The 13,127-nt window shown below is 36.9% G+C and overlaps 1 protein-coding gene across 1 annotated transcript in view; it reads left to right on the top strand.

The window, feature by feature from the left end:
• Nucleotides 1-13,127, top strand: part of Adam10 (ADAM metallopeptidase domain 10) — a 95,317-nt gene that overhangs the window by 66,381 nt on the left and 15,809 nt on the right. The window contains exons 9-10 of the mRNA XM_021657435.2: nt 5,562-5,725; nt 11,396-11,579. Of these exons, the coding sequence (XP_021513110.1) occupies nt 5,562-5,725; nt 11,396-11,579 (348 nt within the window). The remainder of the gene's footprint in view (nt 1-5,561; nt 5,726-11,395; nt 11,580-13,127) is intronic.

Below are 13,127 nucleotides of genomic sequence, written 5' to 3'. Positions count from 1 at the left end.
GTATTGTTTTAGTCTCTGCTCATTGGTAGTCCTTTTTTTATGCCATGCATTTTGACAAGTTGTTCAGCTCTCTCTTTCCCAGGATGTTTCAAGTTTTATAAATTCTATTCTTTTTTCCCCCCCTCAAATTGCCGGAAATTTTTTTCCACAAAATTAATGATTCCTTTTTCCTATTATTATTATAAAAGCTCGGCCATTTATTTGGATTTCCTTTTCATATTTTCTAGATAGTCTAGGTAAGTAAATGGTTCATCCTGTGGACCATAGCCAGCTTGCAACACCTGGGACCTGAGAAAAATGTTATGGTTCATAGGCTCCACCTATGGTCCTTTGAATCAGGAACTTCTGGTATTAGTCTCAGCAGCCTTTGAACAAGCCTTCCAGATGACATTGCTGCTCACTAAAGTGTGAGACTAAGAACCACCAGACTGTTTTTGTCTCTAAGGCTTACTCACCAAATACCTCCAGATGATTTCAAACTGGGAACCTGCTACCATTTTGCATTTTCATTTACAGACTATTGTTCATTAAGAATGTGTGTAATCCTGGCAGGATTTTTAAATATGTGAGTTCAAGGTTAGACTTCATTACTTAGTAAGAGCTTGTCTCCAAAAGAAAGGAGTGGGAGTAGGTGGATACTATAGGAACTTGGCCAACTTTGTCAGAATCTTCAGATGCCCTCATGTTTTTTATACACGGGACTGCTTAATTTCCTTTTAAAGAAACTTTGTTGCTTTTTTAAAACAATTTTAGCGTTACAGAAAAATGAAGCAAATTCTATAGAGAGCCCTTTTCCGCCCCCACCCACACACAGGGGTTTTGAAGAGTGCTTTTTGGCTGTATTCTAGGATGGCTTGTGCTGAAGTCAGATGATTTTGTGGTTAGATGGGGCTGTGGGCTTAGTGACACGTAGTATTTATGTTTAGATTTAGGGATATCTGGGCCATTACTGCTCATGGTACTGCATTGAATTTCAGGTTGAAAAAAATGTGATATTTGACTTGTGTTTTTATTGTTAATTTTTTTTTTAAATATGTGAAACAGGACTCTACCTTGGATTTTTGTGAGCAAAGAAAAACGATTGAGCAGTCAGAGTGGAAAATATAACCTTCCCCTAACCCCCAACATCTTCTCTCATTTCCCCTTATTTCAGGTGTGAAATGCACTCTAACTTGACTCTTAAAGCCCCAACTCTGGGTCTTAGAAAACTTTTTCTAAAAGTTTTTATAGAGAGATTAGCGGCCAAAATAAGGGAAGGAAGAAGTCTTTTCTCTCTTGGCTTAGTTGCCTTCATACAAGAGTCCTGCCTTGCACCAGCAGCTTTGTTTTCAGTAGCTGAACTAATTTTGAGTTTGATATACATTTTCTATTGTAAGGGATGTTACATATGTAATCTACTTGATTATCCTAGAGTAATGATTCCTGCTTTCCAGTAGATGTTATCTTTTATTGACTGCATTTCCTTTATTTCTTTAAGAGGAAGGTGGACACAGGAACTTTGTTATCCCTCAGCATTATCAGTGGAGTAATTGTTGAGGCTCTGTGGGAGTTGCCCTCGGCTCTTACCTGCTTTTTAAAACACGTTCCAGTAAATTATATCAGATTAAAATTTATTATAATTTTTTTCTCTCCTTCCCTTGAGACTCCACCTTTCTGCTTATAAGTCTTAATTGTGTTTGCTGTTATCTTCTTCTTTTTAGATAACACTTCATAGCTGATTTATTGAGTTTTATAGTCTGTTAATATTTCTTAATCGTTCATTTTTATTTGGTCTAATTAATCTTCACTAATTCTTATCCTGCTGTATAATTTGCCCTAAATTTAATTCATTAAATTCTGAAGTTATTTCACTACTAAAAAATGTTTTAGTAGAATATTTTAGTAGAGAAAACTTTATTACATTATGCTTAATTATTACAGAATATATATGTAGATTATGAACTGTAGTCCTCTTTGCTGACCTAGTTGATGCAGGAAAAACAATGAAGGTTGAAATATCTTAATATTAAGGTTTTTTTGTCTTTCTGTCTTTTGTTTTTCTAATAATCTCTTTTTCTATTGTGCTGGAATTAGGACATCATGTACACTAGCCACGTACTCTGTTTCTTCTTTCTTAATACTTTGTAGTTGAATGCTGTTTCAGGTGTTTTTGATCAAGAAAAACAGTGTCTACCCAGTGAACTGAGTTGACTTGGAGATTTCCACGTAAAATTATACTGTGCCAATAGTGGAGTCATCTGAAAAGAGCCTGGTTCCCAAACAGATGTACAGGGTTGTGGCTCAGTGGCAGAGTACTGGCTTAGAATGTAGGCCTAGGGTTTGATCTACAACACAGAGGTGGTGGGAGGAGTAAAACAAAACTCAGGAAAGATTACTACTGTATAGTTTTCTTCAGCCTTAAACAGATAGCTTGTTATCATTTGATACAATGGTTTTGTAACAAAGTAAATGTTATTTTGAAAAGGAGGGCTCACTATATAAAGCTGACCTTGAATTTGTGTAGAACCTGGGACTTTCTTATTTCAAGTTCCCAAGCATTACAAATAAGGCTTTAGGTTACATAGCCATGGCCTTCATTCTGTCACATTTCACTTGTTGAATCTCTTTAACACACCTCTGAAATATATTTCTCTGGCTGGTTCAGGTATGTTCTGTTCTGTATTAACCTGTCTCAGTGTTATCAGCTAAGTGAACATAGTTGAAGCTTGCTCAGTTTACTATTGCTTTTGATTTGAATAAAAAATATTTCACTCTTCTCATTTTATTCACAAGTTTTATTTCTCTGTGATGGCTGACAGCAAAATCTTATATAATGTAAGGTAGTTACTAAGCTTGACTTACAGTGTCAAGCATTCTGTCATGCAGTGATTTTCTGGTATATCAAAACTAGTTACAGTATTTATAACCATAATTTGTAAAATAAATTTAGTATCATTTTTTTTCCTGTGTGATTTGAGTTGTTCCAATGTATGCAGTTAGGCTATAGTTATATTAAACTTAAAACTCAGAGCAGTTATTTAGGAGGTTAAGCAGTATATAGATCACAAAGACCATATTTAGGGAGAATAGTCATATGCCGTAAGTTAGCTAGACCTGAAAAATACAAAAATATGTCAGAATTTTTTTAATGTGCCTATTTACTCTTTTTTCTTTTTAACTGTTAAAGATGTGCAGTGTGGAATCTTCTGTGCCTGGTTCAAGTTTGACAGGACTTATTTTGGACCAGTTTCACATGACAAGTCTTCACCGAGGCAGGATATTCATTTACTACTTGCTTCAAATTAACATGTGCTATATAACTGTTACAGAGTACTTACTCATAGGTTTAATTTCCTAGTTCCTAGAGTGATTTAACCTTCAGAAAAGAACAGAAAATTAAACATTCATAAATCAGTTTCTATTTTTTTCTATTATTTTCTGTGTAGGAAAAGGAGTACGTAAAGGCTTGTGGGCTAAATCTGCATTTGGCTTAGTCTTTCCTTTTCCATGAAGTGCATTATGATTTCAGCTTGCTAAATCTAACAGTTTGTCAACTTTATGTTGCCATATATTTAATAGGAATAAAGCATGGGGGGGGCATCAGGACAAAACCAGGTCTTGCTATATAGACCAGGCTACTTTTGAATTTATGATTCTCTTGCTTCAGTTTCCTGAGTGCTAAGATTACAGGCGTGTTCTACTATGACTTGCTGTAATCATGCAGTTCTGTTTTCAATTGCTTTCTATTACAGGTTTTACCAGGAATTTCAAACATTAGACTTTTAAAATGGTTTCGTAAAGTGGCTATATCTTAGTGTGTTGAAACTAAAGTGAAATCTGATTTTTTAAAATCAGAGTATCTTAATTCATTTTAATTTGTCTTTGAAATATGAAATAAAAGAGAGAGGGGGAAAAGCAGAGAGTGTGTGTAAAGATAGCTGAGTGGTTAAAAATACTTACTGCTCTTGCAGAGGACTCAAGTTTGGTTCTCAGCACCCCACATCAGGTGTCTAACAGCCACCTTTTAATTGTAGCTTTAGGGGATCTGACACCCTTTTTTGGTTTCTGTGAGCACCCATAAGTACACATACCCACTCCTACACACATAATTAAAAATAAATCTTTAAAAATATATACTAAAAGCTGGGTGGTAGTGGCACATGCCTTTAGTGCCAGCACTCTGGAGGCAGGGACAGGTGAATTTCTGAGTTCAAGGCCAGCCTAGTATACAGAGCTGTTCCAAGACAGCCAGGGCTATACAGAGAAACCCTGCCTCAAAAAACCAATATACATATGTACCAAATAGGAAAAGCTGTTTATTAAATAGTAATTTTTTGTGATGCTAAGGGCCAGATCCAGGACCTTGGTTTCTAAAGCAAGTATTCTTCCACTGAGCTATGTTCTTTTAAAAATCTGAGAATATAAAGAATTTCTTCAGAAAAGTTTATAAAAGTAATTAAAAGAAAGAGTAGGCATGTTGACATATGCCTTTAACTACAATGGGAGTCTGAGATGAAGAATATGGCAAATGCTGGGAACTGAGCATTTTCTGGGAACTGAACAGACCCTCTCTTAAAGCATAAGACAAATACAAGGAACGTTCACTCTTATCAGTGCAGAAGTAGTTGGGATTTGACCAGCTAGTTGATTTTTTTGGTTGTCTATTATTGATTTTTTTTGTGATTGCCTTGGGCTGTGAAAGTGTTGTCATTTTGGTCTTGGACTCCAAAATTCTTTTTAATGAACAGAAAACTACAAAATAGTTTACTATACTTACTTTAAGTAAATTGGAAGTGATTTCAGGGCACATTCCAAAATCATAATTTAGTTGTTTTTTAAAAAAAAACTTTCACAGCTGCTAAAGAGTTGTATGAATAGTACAGCAAGCTCCTGCCAAACCAGATATTCAGGTTCTTCCATATTTGCATTCCTGCCCCTTCTCTCTTCCCGCCTTCTCTCCACTCTTCTTCTTATCATCTCTTTATCCCTTAAGTCCGTGTCGCTTGGTTGGTGTTTCACCAACACAGTGCATGATGTGTGCGTCTCAGGGCTGTACTCATGTGCTGAATGCTTATCACTGGAGAAGTGGCTTGTAGGATGTGAAATATGGAGGATATTTAAACTTTTATTTAATTCATAAGTTTTCCCTTTAAAAGATGAAGGGGTATAAGCTTTGATTAAATATACATGTGGAGTTACTCAAATTTAAAGGAAATAGAAATGTTTTGCTATGTTAATAACAGAAAAAAATGTGTTTTGTTTTTTGGGTTTTTTGTTTGTTTGTTTTTTTGTTGTTTTTTTTTTTTTTTTTTTTTTGATGCTGAAAACCTGTAAGGATTATGTACTCCATCCTATGTCTTCTTTGCAAGGACTATTAACATTTTATTTTAAATGATTTTCAAAATCTTGGACTAAATGAGTTTTGTAGTATTTCAGTCATTTAGGTACCAGTTGTATTTTAAATTGAAAAATTTAAATGTTTTAGCTCTGTGTAATGTTCATTTACTGTTTGCCTGTTATTTGGAGTGGAATAGATAACTAATTTAATCTTCTAATTTCATTATTTTTAAAATCTGAATTAGGAAGCTCTGGAGGAATATGTGAGAAAAGCAAGTTGTATTCAGATGGCAAGAAGAAGTCATTGAACACTGGCATCATTACTGTTCAGAACTATGGCTCTCATGTGCCTCCCAAAGTCTCTCATATTACTTTTGCTCATGAAGTTGGACATAATTTTGGATCTCCAGTGAGTACTGCCTAATTATTAAAAATTTAAAAAGTGATTAGCTTGATTTTTTTTTCTCCAGTGATATTTTGCAGTACAAGTAATGTGCGTATGAGTGTTTAGTGTTAATATATGAAAGTATTGTGATGCAATTGATTATACTGAAAATAAAAAGAATTCTGTGAAAGCACAGAATTAGATCTGGCTTCTTTGTGGGAGGATTGTTTTGAGATACAGTCTCATGTACCTAGTCAATTTTGAGTTTCTGGCCTTCCTGTCCCTGCTTCCCAAGTTCTGTGAATATCTGCATGACCAACCATGTCTGGCTCTGCCTGCTTATTTATGCAGAAGGCTATCTATCTGAATTTGCTGGTTCTGAAACAGTCACCGTTATATAATACCTTCAAATATTTTGAATGAGTCTCCTTTTAGTGATCTCATAAATTGTGTGATGGCTTTTTGGCCTTGTTTCTATTAGAGCAATGTTGTGACTTACTTGAATATATTTTTCTACTGTGGAAGTAGATTGATATTTTACATTTTTTTATAATAAATTTCTGACACACAGAAGAAAGTAAACATACAGGCCATGTTCCCATCACCTAGAACAGGAACTGGCAAGCTTTTTCCAAAGAGACCACTTGAACATTTTTGTTAGGGTTTGGAGAGCGACATTTGTTTCATGTTCCATGTTTTTTGGTTTTCAATTCTTCAAATATAGAAAGCCATTCTTACCTTAGGCTGTGAAATAGCAGCTTACATGTAATATGGGCTCATTTGCTGACCTCTGAGTCAGTTAGTTATTATCAAGGTTTTGCACTGTCTGCTTTTTCTATTCCTTTCTTTTTTTCTTTGTTAAGATGTTTAAATTAAAATATATGCTTTAGAAAAAAAGATTTCATATATAAGTACAAAGTGATTATTATACTTACACAGCTGTCTTTGGTATCCTCCAACACTTGGTCCATTCTGATGATTTTAAAGTGATCTAAACATCAGTTCAGTCCAGAAATAGGAATAGTGAAAGATTTTGTCTGCTTTTGGTGGAGCTTATCAAATATGTGTTTGGGAAAAATCTACTTGAAAACTGTGTAAATTCATCTTATTTGAACATTATTTGTAAGCATGGAAATGTTTATTATTTTAAGAGTAATTTGTGGGTGTTGAGGGTGTAGGTCAGTATAGTGTATAGGTTTCATGGTTTAATCTCCAGCACCAAAATAAATAAACTAATAAAAACATACATGAGCTTGTAGTATAAAATCTTAAAAGACACTTCTAAGTCTCTATCAGAAATTAAGAGGTTATTTTCATAGCTTCACATATTGACTTCTTTGGGCTTCCATGCAGGAACACCACTGATACACTCCTGGCCTTGGTGGCTTTCCTTAGTTGCAGAGGGAGATTCTATAACCCTTTTATTCAATGCTTGACTCTAAAGCCAGAACTGCATGGCTGAAGTAGCCAAGTTGTGCTGCTTACATGGCTCCCTTGTTTAGTTATAGCTCATTAACTTTCTGTTTTTGATGGTTTCTTTTATTGCTAAGTTTGGTTGTCCTGAAACTTTATTGCCCAGGCTGACCACCTTGAACTCAGAGATCTGCCTGCCTCTGCCCCTGGAGTGCTGGGATTAAAGGTGTGCACTATGTACCTGGCCCTGAGCTTTTAATTCCTTTTCATAAATTGGAAGCTTAACTGGGTGGGATCTTGCCCTGGGGTCTTCTACCTTTATCCATTTAACATCAGGCTTTCCTTTAATCTGTTTGTCTCCTTGAACACCGGACTTAGCTCCATTTCACTTGCTGGTGCCCCCTTTCTCCTTGAACTGTACATTTTGTATCTTTCCTTGCTCAGCTTTCTCCTTTTCTTCATAAATCTTCATAAGAGTGAACAGTAATAATCACACAACAGAGTCAATACTAGGCTGTTTTGAGATTTCCTCTGCCTGTATAATTAATCCAAAACTCTTCATTTTAGCCCTAGGCAGACTTTTGGACAGCAGCTAAAAGCAGCCACTTTCTTCGCCAAAATATCACAAAAATAGTCTCTAGGCCACAAATTAAAATTCCTGTCCTCTGAAACCCCTTGAGCCAAGCCCCCACAGTTAAAATCACCCTTAGTACCACTGTCTTCCTTGTTCCTACCAGAATGGCTCAGTAAGCCCCACCTAAAATGTTCAATTGCTTTTGTAATCCAAAGTTCCAATGTCCACATTCCTCCAAACAAAAGCATTATCAGGCCTATCACAGTAATACCCAAGTCTTTGGCACCAACTTCTGTTTTAGCTAGGGTTTTATTGCTGTGAAGAGACACCATCACCATGGCAACTCTTACAAAGGAAAACATTTAATTGGGGCTGGCTTACTGTCCCAGAGGTGTAGTCTATTATCATCATTGTGAGAAAGAAGGCAGACTTGGTGCTGGGGAAGATGCTGAGAGTTCTACATCTTCATCCATAGGCAGCAGGAAGTGTTGACATACCTGCTCCAACAAGGCTATATTTATAATAGTGTCACTCCCTGTTCGCCTATGAGGGTCATTTTCTATTTATACCACCACAGGTTTTCTCATTCTGTATTTAGGCCTTGCCATATTCAATTCAAAATATATATCTTCTGTCATCTCTCACCTTTCAAATCTTATGAATCTCTTGCTTCAGCCTAATTTGCTTTGAAATCTTTTTTTTTTTTTAATTATTTTTATATGTATGGGTGTTTTGTCTACAAATATATTAGTTCACAGAACAAAAGGTGTCAGAACCCTTGGGATTGGAATTTACAGATAGATGGTTGCGAGCTACCATGTGAGTACTAGGAACTGAACCTAAATCTTCTGCAAGAGCAACAAGTGCTTTTGACTGATACTATGGAATGCTCTTCAGCCATTTGAAAACTTAAGCTTTTCAGTGCTTATCTTACACAGGTAAGCTGAGATATCATAATACACATACCAGATTCCAAAGTTTATATTCAGATATGATACAGCCAATTATAGTCATAGGAAACAGACCAAAATGTCAATAGTTGTGGGCAGTAGATTATGATAGAATTTTAAAATACGTTCCTAAATTTTCTATAAATATTTGTTCCCATCTATGTTTCTTTTGTTGCCACCCCCTCCCTCTTTTTATTTCTTCTGTTCTCTTTGATAGGTTCACACTGGACAGCCTAAGCTGACCTCAAACTTTTTTTGTGTGTGTTCTGTATTTTTTTAAATTTTTTATTAATTACACTTTATTCACTTTGTATTACCCCTGTAGCTCCCTCCCTCCCGCCTCCCTTCCCAATCCCTTCCTTCTTCCCTGTTCTCCACCCATGCCCCTCCCCAAGTCCACTGATAGGGGAGGTTTTCTTTTCCTTCCTTCTGATCCTAGTCTATTAGGTCTCATCAGGAGTGACTTCATTGTCTTCCTCTGTGGCCTGGTAAGGCTGTTCCCCCCTCAAGGGGAGGTGACCTCAAACTTTTGTTCTCCCTGCTTCAGCCTTTTTAATGCTGGGATCTGTGATCCAAATGTATCATATTATGAACTTAGAAAGTAGTTTTTGTTGTTTTCTTATCTATCTAAAGTTATAGTATACTTGTGAGATTTTTCTCTTGAACTCTGGGTTCTTTTTGGCATCCAGTCGTGATAGTCCTTCATGTGTAAGTGTGTATTGGTGGGAGGGTGGTGGTTTTTTAATTTTTTTGTTTGCCTGTTTTGTTCCTGTATCTGAAATGGAAAATAGTAAGCATCCTTGTCTATAATCCGTTCCTCCTTCTATAACCATTGCTGAGATCTGTTATGCCATTCCTGAATAAATAAGACTAGGTAGATAGGTCATAATTTGCTATTTTTAAGAATATAACTCCATTGCCAAGTTTGGGACAATGCTTATTTAGTCTGTAAAGGTTTCTATATTTTAGTACTTCCATGTAGAACTGTCTACTCTAATATTTACAACTTTGAAAGACAGCAAGTGATTCTCTAATCACATTAAGAGTCATGCAATATTGGAACTTTTTTCTTTCTGATCCTAAATTTGAATGATGAGATTGTTGTTGGTACCCACACTTAAACAGAAACCAAATTGGGTATAAAGAGCAGAAATATATATCAAGGTAATACTGTGTACAGAGCAAGTAGTTGCCAGTGGCTGAAGCTGGGCTCAGGAGAAAAACAGGGCATTATCAGGAAGTATAAGATGTGAGTAGAGACCTCTGAGAAGGAAATATAAAATCAGAGTGACTTGGTATTTTTGTTTGTAGAGAGTAAAGCTGTTGAGTATTCAAATCAAGATTCAGTTAACTGTAACTGCCATTCTAGTACCTAACATTTTTGCTCCTCAAAATGATGGGTACCTTAATTACTTGAGGACATTATGTGTGAGGCTTCCATCAGGTGTGTGTTGTGTGTTAGAGATGTTGTGTATGTGTATAGAACATGTACCTGAGTATGCACCTTTGTGTGTACACACAGAAGTCAGAGGAGGATGTTGATTGTCTTCCTCAGTCACTCTTTGCTCTAGTGCCTAGAGACAGGCTCTCTGAATTAGAAGCTTGCCTTCTGGGCTAGACTGGCCGTCATCTAGTGAGCTCTTGGTATCTGTTTTCGTATTCCATTGATGGGGTTGGTGCAGAAAAGCACAGCCATGTCCAGCTTTAAAATATATTTTTTAAATTGTTTTTACGTTTTATCTATTTGTGTGTATGAGTGCGCTCTCTCTCTATGTGTGTGTTCATGTTCATTTGCATGCCACAGCAAGTGATTGGAGGTCAGAGGACAACTATTTGCATTTGGGTCCTGGGGATCAAATATAAGTTGTCAAGTTTGGTGGTAAGCATCTTTACCCACTGAGCCATCTCCCTGGTCCTGTGCCTGGCTTTTTTATGTGGGTCCTGGAGATTTGAACAGAGGTTGTCTTGCACGCACAGAAAGTGCTCTTTCCTACCAAGCCATCTACCAAACCCTGGCTTTGTTGTTTTAATGCATATGTGCCAGGAAGGCAAGTGCCGATTTATTCCAGCTTCATAAGTGTGTTTTCTTTGAGAAGGTTCAGAAAGCTCTTGCTTTAGTGCGTCTGATGCCTCTGGTTCCTGGGTAAATTACCAGAATCAAAACCACTTCTGTGCATGTGCTCATACACAGAACTCCTGTCTCCTTTTTATTCTGTAAAGCACTGTTTTGATTTCATGCCCTGAGTTTTCTTAATTTCATTTAAAAGTAAAACTTGCATTTCAGTCTCTGGTCAGCATTTTACTCAGCTGTCTTTTGCAGTGACTCATAAGGAAGCGCCACTGCTTTGAGTTCTTACTCTCTGCCTTCCCCAGCTCTGGTCTTGGGTTTCAGTTTCACTTTTGCCTTCCTGAACCAGTTTTAGCATGTAATTTACCATGTATTTTAATGAATGCTAAATAATCCATATTATTACTGCCAGCCTTAAAAGCTTTTCAATAATCTTTATGACAGTGTATGCTCAGTTCTAGTCCCTAATTACAAACCTCTACGATAGATTATGTTGTTTATGTTTAGACCTTCAGTTTTCCTCTGTGCTGCAGCAGTAGTCTTTGACAGAGCAAGTGGTTCTCCTAACTCCCCATTCTAAGCAGTATGTGACTTCCTGTGTTCTTCTGATGAGAAAATTCCACGTAAGCAGATGGTTGGGAAACCCTATTTTACTTCCTTTTAATGTAACATCATATTCTGTTTGGCAGCATGATTCTGGAACCGAGTGCACACCAGGAGAGTCTAAGAACTTAGGACAAAAAGAAAATGGCAATTACATCATGTATGCAAGAGCAACGTCTGGGGACAAACTTAACAATAACAAATTTTCACTCTGCAGTATTAGAAACATAAGCCAAGTGCTTGAGAAGAAGAGAAACAACTGTTTTGTTGGTATGTATATTTCCCCATATTTTAATTAACTTTTTCTTTTATGTGTGCACACAAGCCACAGCATGTATGTTGAGGTCATACATGCTGTATGAAGACAACTTGATGGAGTCAGTTCTTTCCTTTCATCATAGGGGTTCTGACAGTTGAACTCAGCTTGTCGAGCTTGGTGGTTAAGCACCTTTGCTTGATGAGTCCTCTTGCCAGCCCCAAATATTTTAACATCAGAACGCTTGAAAGAATCCACTCTGAGTACATCTCCCACTCACCTGTACTTCTAGTTAACACTTTGCTGTGTTTGCTTTATCAAGTACTTAGGAATTTATTTGCCTGTTTGAAACTAAGTTACAGATAGCAGAGTATTTTACTTCTAAACACCTTAGCTTATATCTCATTAGCTAGAGTTCAGTATTGTTTGAGGTTCTCTTCTTTTCCCTCTCTTCCTCCCTTCCTTCCTTTCTTCTGTAGGTGAATAAAGGATCAGTCAATCAATCAATCATACATACATACATACATTCATACACAAACACACTGGGGTTTGTTGGGGGGGGCATTTGCACTTAAATGAGCATATTCCCACACACTTCCTATCCTCCCTTTCTTACCCTGTCTTCTCTTGTTAGCTCTTCTTCTCCTAGGTAGTTTTGCTTCTACTTTCATGTCATATATATGTGTATGGTTTTATGGATCTGTATAAAATCTAGGAGCCAGAAATGAGAAGACAGCATGATACTTGTCTTTGTGACATTGACGTAATTGCACTCCTCATGTCTGAAACTAACTCCATTGTGTATGTGCTGCATGGGTGTAGTGATGCACATCTTTAATTCTAGCAGTTGGGAGGCAGAGGCAGCTTGGAAGGTTTGAGTTCAAGGCCAGCCTGGTCTATAGCAGGCTCCAGAACAGCCAGGGCTGCACAGCAAGCCTGTCTCCAACCAACCAACCAACCAGCCAGCCAGCCAGCCAGCCAGCCAAATAAAAAAAATAAACAAACAAACAGAAAAACAAAAATCCACAAACCAAAAGTGTATGTGTGTGAGGTTTCCTCAGCTGACCCTCTTGTTAGACACCTAGGTTAGTTCCAGCAGCTTGGCTGTTGTGGATAGTGCTGTAGTAAACATGGATGTGGGAAGTGCACAAGTCTTAATTGCACCATTTGATAAATTTGGCAAAATTACCTATGTAAACCAAGCAATTGTGAAGACATGGAACATTTCTGTCAGACCAGAAATCTCTTCATTCTGCTTCTCAGTCAGTCTACTGCAACTGCTAACTGATTTTTTAACCAGAGGTTGGTTTACCTGTTTTAAGATTTCAGACAAATGGAATTCATAGCTTTTTTCCTTTATGAAAGTTTACTTTTAACTCCACATAGTATTTTAAGATTCATTGCAGTGTTTTGTTTCTGTTGCTGAATAGCAGTGTGTTACAGGACTGAATGCAATTTACTCATTGCTTCTGTCACCGGCCGCAGGGGACTCATAATAGTATATGTTCCATTATGTCCAACTTGTTTTACTTAGCATAAGATTTTCAGTGTTCACCCATGTA

Source organism: Meriones unguiculatus, chromosome 6, assembly GCF_030254825.1.
Source record: "Meriones unguiculatus strain TT.TT164.6M chromosome 6, Bangor_MerUng_6.1, whole genome shotgun sequence".
In the NCBI taxonomy this organism is placed as follows: Eukaryota; Metazoa; Chordata; class Mammalia; order Rodentia; family Muridae; genus Meriones; species Meriones unguiculatus.
Note: the sequence above shows the minus strand (reverse complement) of the source record. Positions and strands in the feature narration are given on the sequence as shown.